General features: G+C 48.6%; 1 protein-coding gene across 1 annotated transcript in view; it reads left to right on the forward strand.

The window, feature by feature from the left end:
• LOC120997544 (calpain-13-like) overlaps window positions 1–14195 on the forward strand; it is a 162696-nt gene that overhangs the window by 80601 nt on the left and 67900 nt on the right. Inside the window, exon 7 of the mRNA XM_040427635.1 lies at window positions 7840–7914. Within this exon, the coding sequence (XP_040283569.1) occupies window positions 7840–7914 (75 nt within the window). The remainder of the gene's footprint in view (window positions 1–7839; window positions 7915–14195) is intronic.

A 14195-nucleotide genomic window follows, 5' to 3' on the forward strand; every position in this document is an offset into this window, starting at 1 on the left:
GGCAGGATGAGAGAGCGCTGGATCAGATTGTAATGTCGACTGCTTCATCTTGCAATTCCTATATACAGTACATATATATCTAATATATAAAGCTGAGTGTGTGTGTGCGTATGTATGTCCGCTAAAAGGGATGTGCACCGTCGCATTTACAATCATGAAATTTGGCACACAGGTACATCAGGTGTCCGGGACGGTTTTAGACCAGGCCTTAGCTCTCTAGGACGTACCGTTCCTGAGATATTCCAAAAAAATGCATTAGCCAATAGAAGCTTGGTCACATGACCCTTATGAGCCAATAGAAGCTTGCACGTCCTCCAGTCTCCACATACACAGTTTAACTCCAGGTTTCCATAACAACTCAGCCATTTATCTTCACTGCTGTAGGAGAGCTTTAAAGGAAATCTGTCACCAGGATAATCGCTATTGAAGTAAAGTCATGGCCTAATAGCATTTAGTACCTTATTTCAAGATGTGCCTTTATTCCAGCAATAGATGTTTTTATCCTCTGAAAATCCAGTTTATTTGGTATGCAAATGCGCCAGTAAGGTGCCCAGAGGGGCTTCACTCTTGCATGAAGGAGCCCAGACACACCCCCTGCCACAATGTGCCAACCCTCAAAATACTTAAAACCCCACCCCCAGGTACCGCTAAGCCATGCCCCTGATCCTGTGAGGTCACACCCCCTCCCACTCCTGAGCCGACGGGGATTGAAAAATTGAAAGTTTCTCCCTGCAGCTCACACTCAGACAGTACAGTGCAGCTGTCTTAGAGGGAGCTGTTCAAAAGGACTCGCCCCCAATCCAGTAAAGGCCACTTTTAAGGGGGCGGGCCCCTGTGGAGGTCACTGTCAAGTGGGTGGTATGCTGTGAAACTCACTGTTAAAGGGGACGGCTTCTATAAAGGTCAATGTTAAGGGGGTGGGCTGCTGTGGAGGTCCAATTTTAAGGGACGGAGCACTGTGGGGAGGGGCTGTGGAGGTCACTGTTAAGGGGGCGGGGTGCTGTAGATGTCACTGTTATAGTGGACAGTGTTGATATCTTTTACCGACACACACAAACATTAAATGAAATAGATTAAATATACCCGAGCAAAGCCGGGTCCTTTAGCTAGTGTATATATATATATATATATATATATATATATATATTTTATATACACAGTATACAGTACAGACCAAAAGTTTGGACACACCTCATTCAAAGAGTTTTCTTTATTTTCATGACTATGAAAATTGTAGATTCACACTGAAGGCATCAAAACTATGAATTAACACATGTGGAATTATATACATAACAAACAAGTGTGAAACAACTGAAAATATGTCATATTCTAGGTTCTTGAAAGTAGCCACCTTTTGCTTTGATTACTGCTTTGCACACTCTTGGCATTCTCTTGATGAGCTTCAAGAGGTAGTCCCCTGAAATGGTTTTCACTTCACAGGTGTGCCCTGTCAGGTTTAATAAGTGGGATTTCTTGCCTTATAAATGGGGTTGGGACCATCAGTTGCGTTGAGGTGAAGTCAGGTGGATACCCAGCTGATAGTCCTACTGAATAGACTGTTAGAATTTGTATTATGGCAAGAAAAACGCAGCTAAGTAAAGAAAAACGAGTGGCCATCATTACTTTAAGAAATGAAGGTCAGTCAGTCAGCTGAAAAATTGGGAAAACTTTGAAAGTAAGGGCTATTTGACCATGAAGGAGAGTGATGGGGTGCTGCGCCAGATGACCTGGACTCCACAGTCACCGGACCTGAACCCAATCGAGATGGTTTGGGGTGAGCTGGACCGCAGAGTGAAGGCAAAAGGGCCAACAAGTGCTAAGCATCTCTGGGAACTCCTTCAAGACTGTTGGAAGACCATTTCAGGGGACTACCTCTTGAAGCTCATCAAGAGAATGCCAAGAGTGTGCAAAGCAGTAATCAAAGCAAAGCAAAAGGTGGCTACTTTGAAGAACCTAGAATATAACATATTTTCAGTTGTTTCACACTTGTTTGTTATGTATATAATTCCACATGTGTTAATTGAATGATTTTCCTAAAATATGACGTAAAGTCATGATTTTATGAAAGACACGGAGGCGAGTATTGCTTAACCCTTTCTTTACTTTACACAATAGCAGCAAAGAATTAAACAACAAAATCCACCAATGGGCATAAAGCCCTCCCCCTAGTCACAGTATAAAGGGAACATCCCATAAGTCCTTCCTCCTCTTTCTTTGTCTTCATAACTTCACCAACGAACCAAACTGGAACCGGAACCAGGAGAACTCTAACCGGAAGACCAACATGTCTTGAACCACCGACTTGAAGAAAAAACGGCAAACAGAAATTGAAGAAGATCCTCTCCATTCTTCAACGAGTCTGATGAGATCAACCTTAAAAAGAGATAGAAAAACAAACAGATAATCTCCAGCAACGTCAAAGCGTTAATCCTATTGATGTGACATAGCGTCAGACAAGGTAAGAAAAGTTAATAATTCAACAATATCCACAATCGTCATAAATAACAATAATGACAGAAAACATTTATAAAAGAAATATATACATAGCAAATAAACCCCAGGGAGGGACAATACATGGGCGGGGCAATACTCGCCTCCGTGTCTTTCATAAAATCATGACTTTACGTCATATTTTAGGAAAATCATTCAATTTTATTTCAAGACACGGAGGCGTCATATTGCTAGTTTAAAGTCGATTCACAATAGAAGCGAAAACATGTGAATCTAGCCTAAAATAAAATTCCCTAAACGTGGATACACGCGACCAGTCTGCCAGCTTCATGACGTCCTCAAGGCGCGCACTGGACAGAGTTAATGAAGTTGCGGAAGCGCCGCGAACAGAATGTGCCGTAAAAATGGAAGTATCTATACCAGAGAGAGACAAAATCCACTTCACCCAACGCGACAGAGTTACCGCGGCAACCGGAGCAAAGGGCCTACGGAAAGAAATAAACAACTGGGAAGCAGAGGATGACCTTAAAGACCGAGTTCTGGACTCGTACTCCTTCAGACATGTAACTGGACAGACCGCCACAGAAGAAGGAAAAGAGGGATAAGATACCGAAGTGATATTTGTTTTTGTACGTCGGGAAATATTGAATGTTACCCCTTCAGGAGTAAAGGACCGGGCGTCATGATCTAATGCCCGGACGTCCGAAACCCTTTTACAAGAGATCAGGCAAAAAAGAGTAACCAATTTAGCCGATAACTGGCGCAGGGATAAATCTTCATTGGAATGCCAAGATGACAGGAAAGATAAAACGGACGACACGTCCCACGAGCTAGAAAACCGAGGCCTGGGAGGACGCGCAAAACGGGAACCCTTAAGTAACCGGCACACCAAAGGGTGACGTCCCGCAGAACAACCGTCAAAGCCCCTATGCCCGGAAGAAATAGCCGATCGAAAAACATTTATAGTCCGATAAGCTTTACCTTCTTTATAAAGAGAACTAAGAAATTGAATCACATTGCCTACAGCGGCCGTAGTGGGATCCAAGTTCCGAAGGCTGCACCAACCAGCCCAGGATCGCCAAGCTGTCCGATAGGCTCTTCTGGTCCCTGGGGCCCATGCGCTCTCCAATAGGAAAATAGCTGTCTCCGAAAGTCCCTCGGTCTGCCAGGACAACCCGACACTCTGCACGCCAGAAGACGTAGGGACCCCTCCAGTACCAGCGGATGAGGATGGTTCAGCGGATCCAGCAGTAGCGATGACCGGAGAGGAAGTAACCTGGGGATCTCCACCAGAATTTCCAACAGTTGCGGAAACCACGACTGTGTGCTCCAGAAAGGAAGGATCAGCACCAGCTCCGAAGATTGAAGACGTATCTTGGCCAAAGTCCGAGGAATCATCGAGAACGGTGGAAATGCATACATCACGTCCTCCGACCAATGTTGGAGAAAAGCATCCACTGCCTCCGCGGACGGGTCCGGTCTCCAACTGAAGTATCTGGGCAGTTGGGCATTCCAGCGTGATGCAAAGAGGTCGATCGAAAACGGGCCCCAGAGAGATTCGATGATAGAAAATATCTCCATGTCTAACCTCCAGTCGCTGGCGTCTGAGATGTAGCGAGAGTTCCAATCGGCCAGCGTGTTGTGTAGTCCCGGCAGGTACTCCGCCACTACCGAAACTCCATTGGACAGGCAATAATCCCAGAAATCCTTGGCCAGGTGTGTCAACATCCTCAAACGGGTACCTCCCATGGAATTGATGTACCGGACTGCTGAGATATTGTCCATGCGAAGGCGAATACAGGCCTTGGCCCTCCCACCGGTGAAGCTGCGGATGGCAAAAGAACCCGCCAGAAGCTCCAGAGCATTGATGTGCAAGTGGGACTCTACTGTGGACCAAGGACCTCCTGTGGAAACACCCTCGCAATGGGAACCCCAACCGTGAAGGCTGGCGTCCGACTCTATCACCATATCCGGGTGAGGGCCGAAGAGGGCCCTGCCATTCCAGGCAGAGAGGTTGGCAATCCACCATTCCAACTCGTCTCTCGTTTCCTGATCCAGAGAGATCAGGTCCGCATAAGAAGCACCGGCATGCAGGTGCGCGATTTTGAGGCGCTGCAGGGCCCGATAATGGAGGGGAGCCGGAAAGATAGCCTGAATGGAGGATGACAATAGACCTATCACTCTGGCCAAATGACATAGAGACATCTGCGGGAGGGATAGAGTGCGACGCAACTCCTTGCGGATCGAACGCACCTTCGAATTGGGAAGACTGAGAGTCAAGGACAGAGAGTCCAGTTGGAATCCGAGAAACTCCATGGACTGAGAAGGAATTAGGCAAGACTTCTCTCGGTTGATAATGAAGCCCAGAGCTGAAAGAAGATGAATTGACATCTGCAGGTGGGACAGCAGAGAGGGACGGTCCTCCGCCATAATCAGAATATCGTCCAGATAGATTATGAGTCTCACCCCCCGATAGCGGAGCCATGCCACTACCGGACGCATCAGTTTGGTGAAACACCAGGGGGCGGACGAGAGACCGAAGGGGAGGCACGAGAAGCGCCAAACCGTCCCCTGCCAATGGAAACGTAGCAGATCCCTGGAAGGAGGAGAAATCGGAACCGTCAAGTAAGCATCTTTGAGATCTAACTTGGCCATCCAGTCCCCGGGCAGTAGCATGTCCCTTAGAAGATGGATGCCCTCCATCTTGAAATGTCTGTACCTGACGAATACATTCAGTGCCTTGAGATTGATAACGGGACGGAACTGGCCTCCTTTTTTCTCCACCAGAAAAATACTGCTGATTACCCCTTCGTGATCGAGAGGGGCCGGTTCTACTGCCCCCTTGAGATACAAAGCCCGTAGCTCCACATTTATAAGGTTTTGGGATTTCTGTGAACGGACTGTGGGATACAGTGGGGATGGAAGCACCGGCGGAGCGACTAGCTCTATGTGGAACCCCATGAATAAAATGTTGGAGTCTGCCCCCTACACAGTTTTCCGAAAAAGGAAGAAGGGGAGGTAGACTTACCGAATGGGCGTCTGAGGTTTGGGTTTCCTCTGTAAGGTCTTCCCCGTCCGGAAGCACCACGGGAAGGGAAGAAGGACGGTTGATGTCTCTGTTCATGGGTAGGCGGTCGGTATGACGAGAAGGAGCCTCGACCCGAACCTCGGGTCTGGAAAGAGGAACGGCCGGACAGGCGGCCCCTGATACTGCCGACCCTGGTGGAAACCCTACCACTGAAAACCCTTCGCATCGATGTTTGGGCTTTATCCAATGCGGTAAAGGTCCCTACGAACTTTCCTAGTTCCTTAATAAAGGGATCCCCAAAGAGGAAACCCTGGGCATCCTTGCCGGACTCCGACAAAGCCATATTGGTCAATTTTGGCTACATTTTTAACAAAATGGCTTTACGCCGTTCAATACTGAGGGAGGTGTTTGCATTACCTGCCATGCAAATGGCTCTTTGGGCCCAACCACGGAGTTCGTCCGGGTCGACCATTTGGCCTTCAGCCTTGGCGGATTCCGCCAAATCAAAAATCTTTGATAAGGGCCCCATAATATCAAGTAGCTTGTCCTGGCAAGCTTTTAGGGCCGAGTCTAGGCCTCTTTTGGGGCTAAATCCTGTTTTGGACAGGAATTGGACCATCTTTGGGTCCACGACCGGCGTTTCGCATACCTTATTGGGTATCGCTGGGCGAGGGCATTCTGCCCGGAGCTTGTTCCGTGCCTCCTTGCTGAGGGGCTTACGGACCATAGACTCTAAGTAATTAGAGATGTGGGGGGCTGGAAGCCACTCTGCGGACCTGGGGTGGTGTAAGGAGTCCGGGTCAAAAAGAGCCTCCCCTGCCGGATCCATAAGGGAAACGGAATGGGTCGTGTCCGCCGGGTCGACCTCTACCGGTCGCCGAGGCAAGGATGAAAAGGAGACAGATGTCCCCTGAGCAGGTGACACATCATCATCAAATTCCTCTGAATTATTATAGGATTCAATCAAAGCCTCCTCCTCAGATTCACCGTTGGAATCAGAATCTAGCTCGGGGTGGGACCGAGCAGACTTCCAATGCCGTGCTTTTTCTGCCTGGCGCGGACAGGCTCTTTTGCGCGGCCGAGGCGCGCTGTCATTGGATGGAACCAGGCCATCAGTCATAACAGTTCTGGAGGCATTAGGGGCCGGTATAGACATGGAATTAGGGGTCACCGAAGATGAGGTATTGGCTATTAGGACCTGGGATATAGAGTGTGTTAACACTGATGACATAGAGCCCATGGCAGAGATAATGGCCTCAGAGATAGATCTCTGCAGAGTCAGGGCCTGCGGGTCAGATGGTACCGGAGTAGCTACCCCTGTACATGGGATAATCCCCATGTTCTGTGTGAGACCAGGGGAGTCCCCATGAGAGGGGGTCCCAAGGGCCGCAGGTGGAGCCTTCTGGGCTGACATAATCCTGCACAGTAAACAGGGGATAATGGTCCAGGGAAAAACTACCTGAAACTAACTAAAATAACCTAACCAAAGGGCTGACCAGGAGAATGCTCACAGAGTTAGTCACCCTGTAGCAGGAGGAGCCGCCGTTCCGGACTGCTGAAGGAGAGGAGAGACCGCAAGCCGAATGAATGCAGCAGTGCGGCTCACCTCAGAAGACGTCCGAAATCCCGCTTAAAGTAACGCGAGATCTCGGACGTAGCAGTCGGAGTGGCGGGAACGAGCGGTAGGAGAAGAAGAGATGGCGGCCGAGATCCCGCGAGACGCCGCGAGATCTCGGACGCGACGGAGCGGCGGAGGATAAGGTAACCGCCGGTATAGAGTAAAGGAGGAAACACACCGAAATTAGTCACAACAAACCCCCCGATCCTAAGGGGAGGGAAAGGAGGGGGGAAAAAGGGGGGGAGAAACAGATCGGAGCCTGTAAGGAAAAATGGCAAGACAAAAAACCTGCGCAGCAAACAGTCAGAACAGACAATAAACCATAAGGGGCAATAAATCACCCTATAATGTAATAACCAGTAGAATTATATATATAACCGTAATACCACCACCCCTGCAAGCAGGAGGGTGGAATACTTATCTTGTGCAGCAGCAAAGAAAGAGGAGGAAGGACTTATGGGATGTTCCCTTTATACTGTGACTAGGGGGAGGGCTGTATGCCCATTGGTGGATTTTGTTGTTTAATTCTTTGCTGCTATTGTGTAAAGTAAAGAAAGGGTTAAGCAATATGAAGCCTCCGTGTCTTGAAATAAAATTCATAGTTTTGATGCCTTCATAGTCATGAAAATAAAGAAAACTCTTTGAATGAGAAGGTGTGTCCAAACTTTTGGTCTGTACTGTATATAATTATATCACATGAGAATCTATTCCATAAATAATATTTTATGTCATTTTATTTCAGCTCCATACTGGGAACATTGAGCTGGAGAATGGTCTCGTCAAGGGTCATGCCTACACCGTGACTAACGGCACCCAGGTAACGCATAGGGATAGGGCCGGCTTATATCTGATAATGGAAGGTGTTTCTCCTCTAAATACTGAGCATCCTACTCTTAGCTCTGGGTGAGGGAAGGACAAGACTAATAAGACTTTGTAGAGATCCTAATACTGTATATGAAGGCATTCAATCATTGCAGCCATATTTATATCCCTCTATGGGAAGGCTGAGGACATCAACCATCCCATTATAATATAACAAACATCAGAGGGAGATGATATCTGCAGGCTGGAATCCTACGTCATTCTTCATCATTGTCATTAGTAACTATTGTATAATGTCAATGATTCAATATGGCTGTCATTTGAATCGCCTCCTAATGGACCTAGAGTGATGGAAGATAGGATTGATCCTACATAGAACAAAACAGCCAACATTATAGCTCTAAGGGTGTAGTGGTAAGAATTGCATCCGGTACCTGGTGCCTATGGGGGCTCATCCCTGACAACTTGGCTGCTCTCTCATAATGCAAGAGGGGACATTAAAAGGGTTGTCTCATCTCAGACAATGGGGGCATATTGCTAGGATATGCCCCAATTGTCTGATAGGTGCGGGTCCCAGCGTTGGGACCTGCACCTATGTCCTAAATGGAGACCCGAAAATGGTGGAGGGTGCAGTGCGCATGCACAGCCACCCTCCATTTATTTCAATGGGGTGGCATGGCAATTTCCGTCTGGACCATAGAAGTAAATAGGAGCGGTGGCCGGTCATGCGCGGTGTACTCCCATTCACATCTATGAGGAGAGCGCTTGGTGTTGGCTGGACTGGAGTCCTTCAGCCACCACTTTGTAGGGCTCCGTTCCCGAAATAAGTGTGGGACTTATGCCCCCATTATGTAACGATATGCCCCCATTGTCTGAGATGAGACAACACCTTTAAGTTTTTCTATATCAGAAAACTGTATGGTGCCCAGTATAAAGATAGCATTTCCCAGACTGCAAAGAATCAGTGTGTAGACACTGAAAAGGTTGATTACCGCTGTATAGTCCACAGAATTGTGACTGCAGGTTTGAACTATTAGAATATGAAATACAATGTATCTACTCCATGGCTGTTAAATTCCAGAATGCAAATCACCAGATATGTATATGTTGATTTGGATCGAAACAAGAAGGTATAATAGAAACCAAAAGATATTAAAAAAAAATTTCAACTTTTGTAATGCTCTCCAATGAGCCATTTTATGTCCATTCTATTCTTTATCTTCCAATTCAACCCAAAAAGAGGTTGATAGATTGTGGGGTTAACTCTAAATTCTAGAATCCGAAGGACAAACTCAACCAGTTCCTGTACTCTCTTTGATCGATTTGACAGCTGAAGCAAAGTTAAAGATTCTGTGGTTGAGACATTTACTGAGGTTCTGACAGACAATTGAGAATTTTTCATTTCATTTTTTTCATTTCTCTTCCGATAAGAATTTTTTTTTTTTTTTGGGAAACAGTGTAATTTACTCTCCAGTTTCACTGGATAATCCAAGCATTGTTCTAATTACAATATCAAGTAACAGAATATGGTTCTGCTAACAACAACCTGTTTGCAGAGAAACAATGATAAATTCAACAAAGTTGGAACTATTTCAATGCAAATATTGCTCCAGAGAGTTACTTATTTTTCAAAGAGCCTGGAAAAAAGAATATAACTAAATGATTTTCCTATTTCATGACGTAAAGTCATAGTTTTATTAAAGACACGGAGGCGAGTATTGCTTTCTCCTTCTTTACTGACCACCAATAGCAGCAAAGAGTGAAAATTTACATACAAGGAACCATAGCAACCAAGGTCCCTCCCCAATGGCCCCTATAATAGGCCGCTCTTCCTCTGGAACTTCCTCTTTCTTTGAAAATCTGGTGCTGACATCCCGAACATCCCAACGATAACTCCGAACTTTAACTGGAACGGAAAGTCCAACGCCCATGAAGCGCAATCAACTAGCCAACCTGGCTAAACTGTAGAAGACATCAACCGGTAACACGGCATCTTATAACGGAAAGAACTTCATCCTGGAAAATAAAACAGACCATAGGCCTAGGTGAAACAAACATGTCAGGACAGAATGTCCGGAAGCCATCTACGCAACTGACTCAACAGGCGTCAAGTGACAGAAAACAATATACATTGCAATAAATAACATGAAATACAATGGCAATGAAACAAACATTAGGACAATAAATACCTAAAACAAAATAACTTAAAAAGGTTAATAATACATAGAGGCAATGATACATGACCCCTGTAACAAAAAAACGCGAGAAAAAACCCAAGGGAGGGAATAGGGCGGGCAATACTCGCCTCTGTGTCTTTAATAAAACTATGACTTTACGTCATGAAATAGGAAAATCATTTAGTTTTACAGCAAGACACGGAGGCTTCATATTGCAAGTTCAAAGCCCGTCTATAATAGAAGCAAACAAATTAGACGGAGGACGAAAATAAAATTCTCTGAATGTGGTAACACTCGACCAATCAGTCAAACGCATGGCATCCTCCAATCTGGCCCCCGAAACCGCCAAGGCAGTGGCAGAGGCGCCCCGCGCAGAATGGGCCATGAATATAGAAGTGTCGATACCTGCAAGGGACATGACCCATTTAAGCCAACGTGCCAACGTAGGGATAGAAACTGGACCAAACGGGTGCCGAATCGAAAGGAACAATTGGGAAACAGTGGAAGACCGGTGTGGCAAAGTTCTGGACTCGTACTCCTTAAGGCAAGCCACAGGGCACAAGATAGGAGAGGAAGGAAAACTGGGATAGGAGACTGACCGAATGTAAGTCTTGGTTCGACGCAAAATGTTAAAGGTGACCCCATCCGGGGTAAACGAACGAGCGTCGTAGTCAAGGGCCCTGACATCCGAGACCCTTTTACAAGAAATAAGGCAAAACAATGGCAACAATTTTGCGGACAATTGCCTAAGCATAAGAGCGGAATTCCCGGGCCAAGAAGATAAAAAGGATAGGACCAGGGAGACGTCCCACGTAGTGGAAAAACGAGGCCGAGGAGGGCGAGCCAACCGTGACCCACGTAAAAGGCGAGATACCGAGGGATGTTGACCAGCCGGAACACCCTCGTACCCAGCATGGGAAGAAGAAATAGCGGACCTGAAAAGGTTGATGGTCCGATACGCCTTCCCCGCCTCAAAAAGAGAGGTGAGGAACTCCAGCAGGTGGACTACAGAAGCCGAAACGGGATCCAAGTCCCGTTCCACGCACCAATTAGCCCAAGTTCTCCAGGCTGCCCGGTAAGACTTTCTGGTACCGGGAGCCCATGCGTTGTCCAATAACTGTCGAGTCGCTGCCGAAATGCCCTCGACAGCTCCAGGTGTCCGGAGATCCGGCACGCCAACAGCCGTAGGGATCCGTCGAGGAGAAGTGGATGGTGTAGACCCTGAGGGTTGCGTAGGAGATCTGGTCGGGTCGGGAGGAGAAGAGGTACCTCCACTAGAATCCTCATCAGCGAAGGGAACCAGACCTGAGACCCCCAGAACGGAACCACCAACACCACATCCGCCAGGTGACGTTGGACCTGAAGGAGAGTCCTCGGAATCATCGAGAAAGGAGGGAAGGCGTAGAGGCGGGATACCGACCAATCTTGGAGAAACGCATCCACCGCCACTGCTTCCGGATCTGGACGCCAGCTGAAAAACCGGACAAGTTGCCTGTTGAGCCGAGAGGCAAAGAGATCGACAGACATCGGACCCCATATCTCCGAGATTGCTGAGAAGATCCGTGGATCCAACTGCCAATCGCTGCCATCCGCTAGGTAGCGTGAGTTCCAGTCCGCACGAACGTTTCTCAGTCCCGGCAAGTATTTCGCCTGTACCATGATGTCCCTGGTCAGGCAAAACGACCAAAAATCCTTGGCCAACCGAGCCAAGGTTGCCGAGTGGGTACCTCCCAAACGGTTGACGTACCGGACCGCCGATATATTGTCCATCCGTAGCCTGATGCACGCGTTGGCGATCCCGTTGGAAAAACTCCTCACCGCAAACGAACCGGCTAGTAGTTACAAGGCATTGATATGGAGTAGGGATTCCTCCGCCGACCAGGCTCCCCCCGTGGAGACCCCATTGCAGTGGGCGCCCCAGCCCTGGAGGCTCGCATCCGATTCGATGGTCAATTCCGGCAGAAATCCAAAGATCGCTCTGCCGTTCCACGCCTCCAGATTGGCGATCCACCAACTCAACTCCTCTCGGGCCTCCGAGTCCAAAACCACCGCGTCCGCAAAGGAGGCACCGGTCCGAAGAAGGGCGATCTTCAGCCGTTGTAGAGCCCGGTAGTGCAACGGGGCCGGAAACACGGCCTGAATTGATGAAGCCAACAAACCGATGATGCGAGCTAGGTGACGCAATGAGAGGCTGGGCATGAGAAGAGCATGCCTCAACTCCTTGCGGATGGCTCGTAGCTTCACCGCCGGCAGACTGAGGGACTCCGAGAGCGAGTCCACCATGAATCCCAGGAACTCCATCCTCTGGGATGGGATGAGAGAGGACTTCTCCTTGTTGAGGAGGAAACCGAGATCTGACAGTAGGTTCGCTGTCCACTGGAGATGTTCCAGTATTCCCGTCCTGGACTCGTGCATCAACAAGATGTCGTCCAGATAGATGATAAGGCGCACGCCCCGTGTCCTCAACCATGACACGACCGGACGCAGCAACTTGGTGAAACACCAAGGGGCGGATGACAGTCCGAATGGTAGACAGGTGAATCTCCAGATCTCGCCTCTCCACCGGAACCGGAGGAGATCCCTGGAATGACTGGCCACTGGAACCGTCAGGTAAGCATCTTTCAGATCCAGTTTTACCATCCAGTCCCCGGGAACTAACAAGTCCCGAAGGAGGTGGATCCCCTCCATCTTGAAATGCCGGTAGCGTACTACCGAATTTAGAGCGCGAAGGTTGATGACAGGTCTCATCTGACCCCCTTTTTTCTGGACGAGGAAGATGTTGCTGACCACCCCTCCCCCATAAGGGGGCGCTCGTTCTATCGCCTGTTTTTGCCTGAGAGAGACCAGTTCCGCGTCCACCAAAGCACAATCTGGGGGTGACAAGGGTATGGGTGGAGGGGAGGGGATTAGGGATGTGGAACCCGTGAGTTCTATGTGAAATCCCCTGACCGTGGAAAGTACCCATGGATCTGAGGTGATGAGACTCCAAGCATGCGAAAAAAGATGGAGTCTGCCCCCTACACAAGGAACCATAGAATCCCCAATCTGGGGGGAACTTACCCAAGGGTCTGCGATGGCTTGGATTTCCTCTGAAGGAACGAGATCTCCATTGATTTCCTCTGGTGGAGAAGAACGGTGACGGGTTGCGCTGGTCCTGGAATGACGGTCGTTGACCACCAGCACCTCTGCTCGTGCCACGGGCCTGAAAGTTTGCACGGCCGGACAGGCGGCCCCTACTACTTCCGGCCCGATGAGAGACCCGTCCCTGGAATACTCTGCGCATATTGGCTTGGGCCTTGTCAAGTGTGGTAAAGGTACCCACAAAACGGCTCATGTCTTTAATGAAAGAGTCTCCGAAGAGGAGACCCTGGGCGTCCTTACCCGCCTCAGTAAGAGCCAAATTTGCCAACTTGGGGATCTTAAACAAGATGGCCTTGCGCCTCTCGATTGCCAAAGAGGTATTGGCGTTACCGGCAATACAAATTGCCCTTTGGGTCCAACCCTGCAGTTCCTCGGGGTCTATTGGAGAGCCCTCATTTCTAGCTGCTTCAGCTAATTCAAAAATCTTTGCCAACGGGCCAAAGATATCCAAAACCTTGTCCTGGCAGCTGCGCAGAGCTGAATCCAGGCCCTTCTTAGGGTTCCAGACAGTTTTGGCCAAGAATTGTGACATCTTGGGGTCCACTATGGGGGTGTCACACACTTTGTTAGGCACTATTGGCCTGGGGCACTCTGCCCTAAGCTTGTTCCGTGTCTCACGGTTAAGAGGGTGACGTACCCAATGTTCTAAATAGGACCCCACATGTTCAGTGGGGAGCCATTCCGCCAAGCGCGGATGATGCAGAGTCTCAGGGTCGAACATGGGTTCGTCTGACGCATCTAGCAAAGCCTCTGAACGATTAGCGTTAGAAGAGGATGCCGCATCTTTGGCACAGGAGGCCGCAGTAGCGAATCCAGAGGGACCCTGCACTGGGGGGGCGATATCCTCCTCTGACCTGTAGTCAAAGTCCGCCATAGCCTCCTCGTCTGATGCTCTATCTGAGTCAGACATATCTGGTGATTGTGCTCTAGCGCACTTCCATGTCCGCGCCCGTTCTGC

The sequence above is a fragment of the Bufo bufo genome, chromosome 4 (assembly GCF_905171765.1).
Source record: "Bufo bufo chromosome 4, aBufBuf1.1, whole genome shotgun sequence".
Lineage (NCBI taxonomy): Eukaryota > Metazoa > Chordata > Amphibia > Anura > Bufonidae > Bufo > Bufo bufo.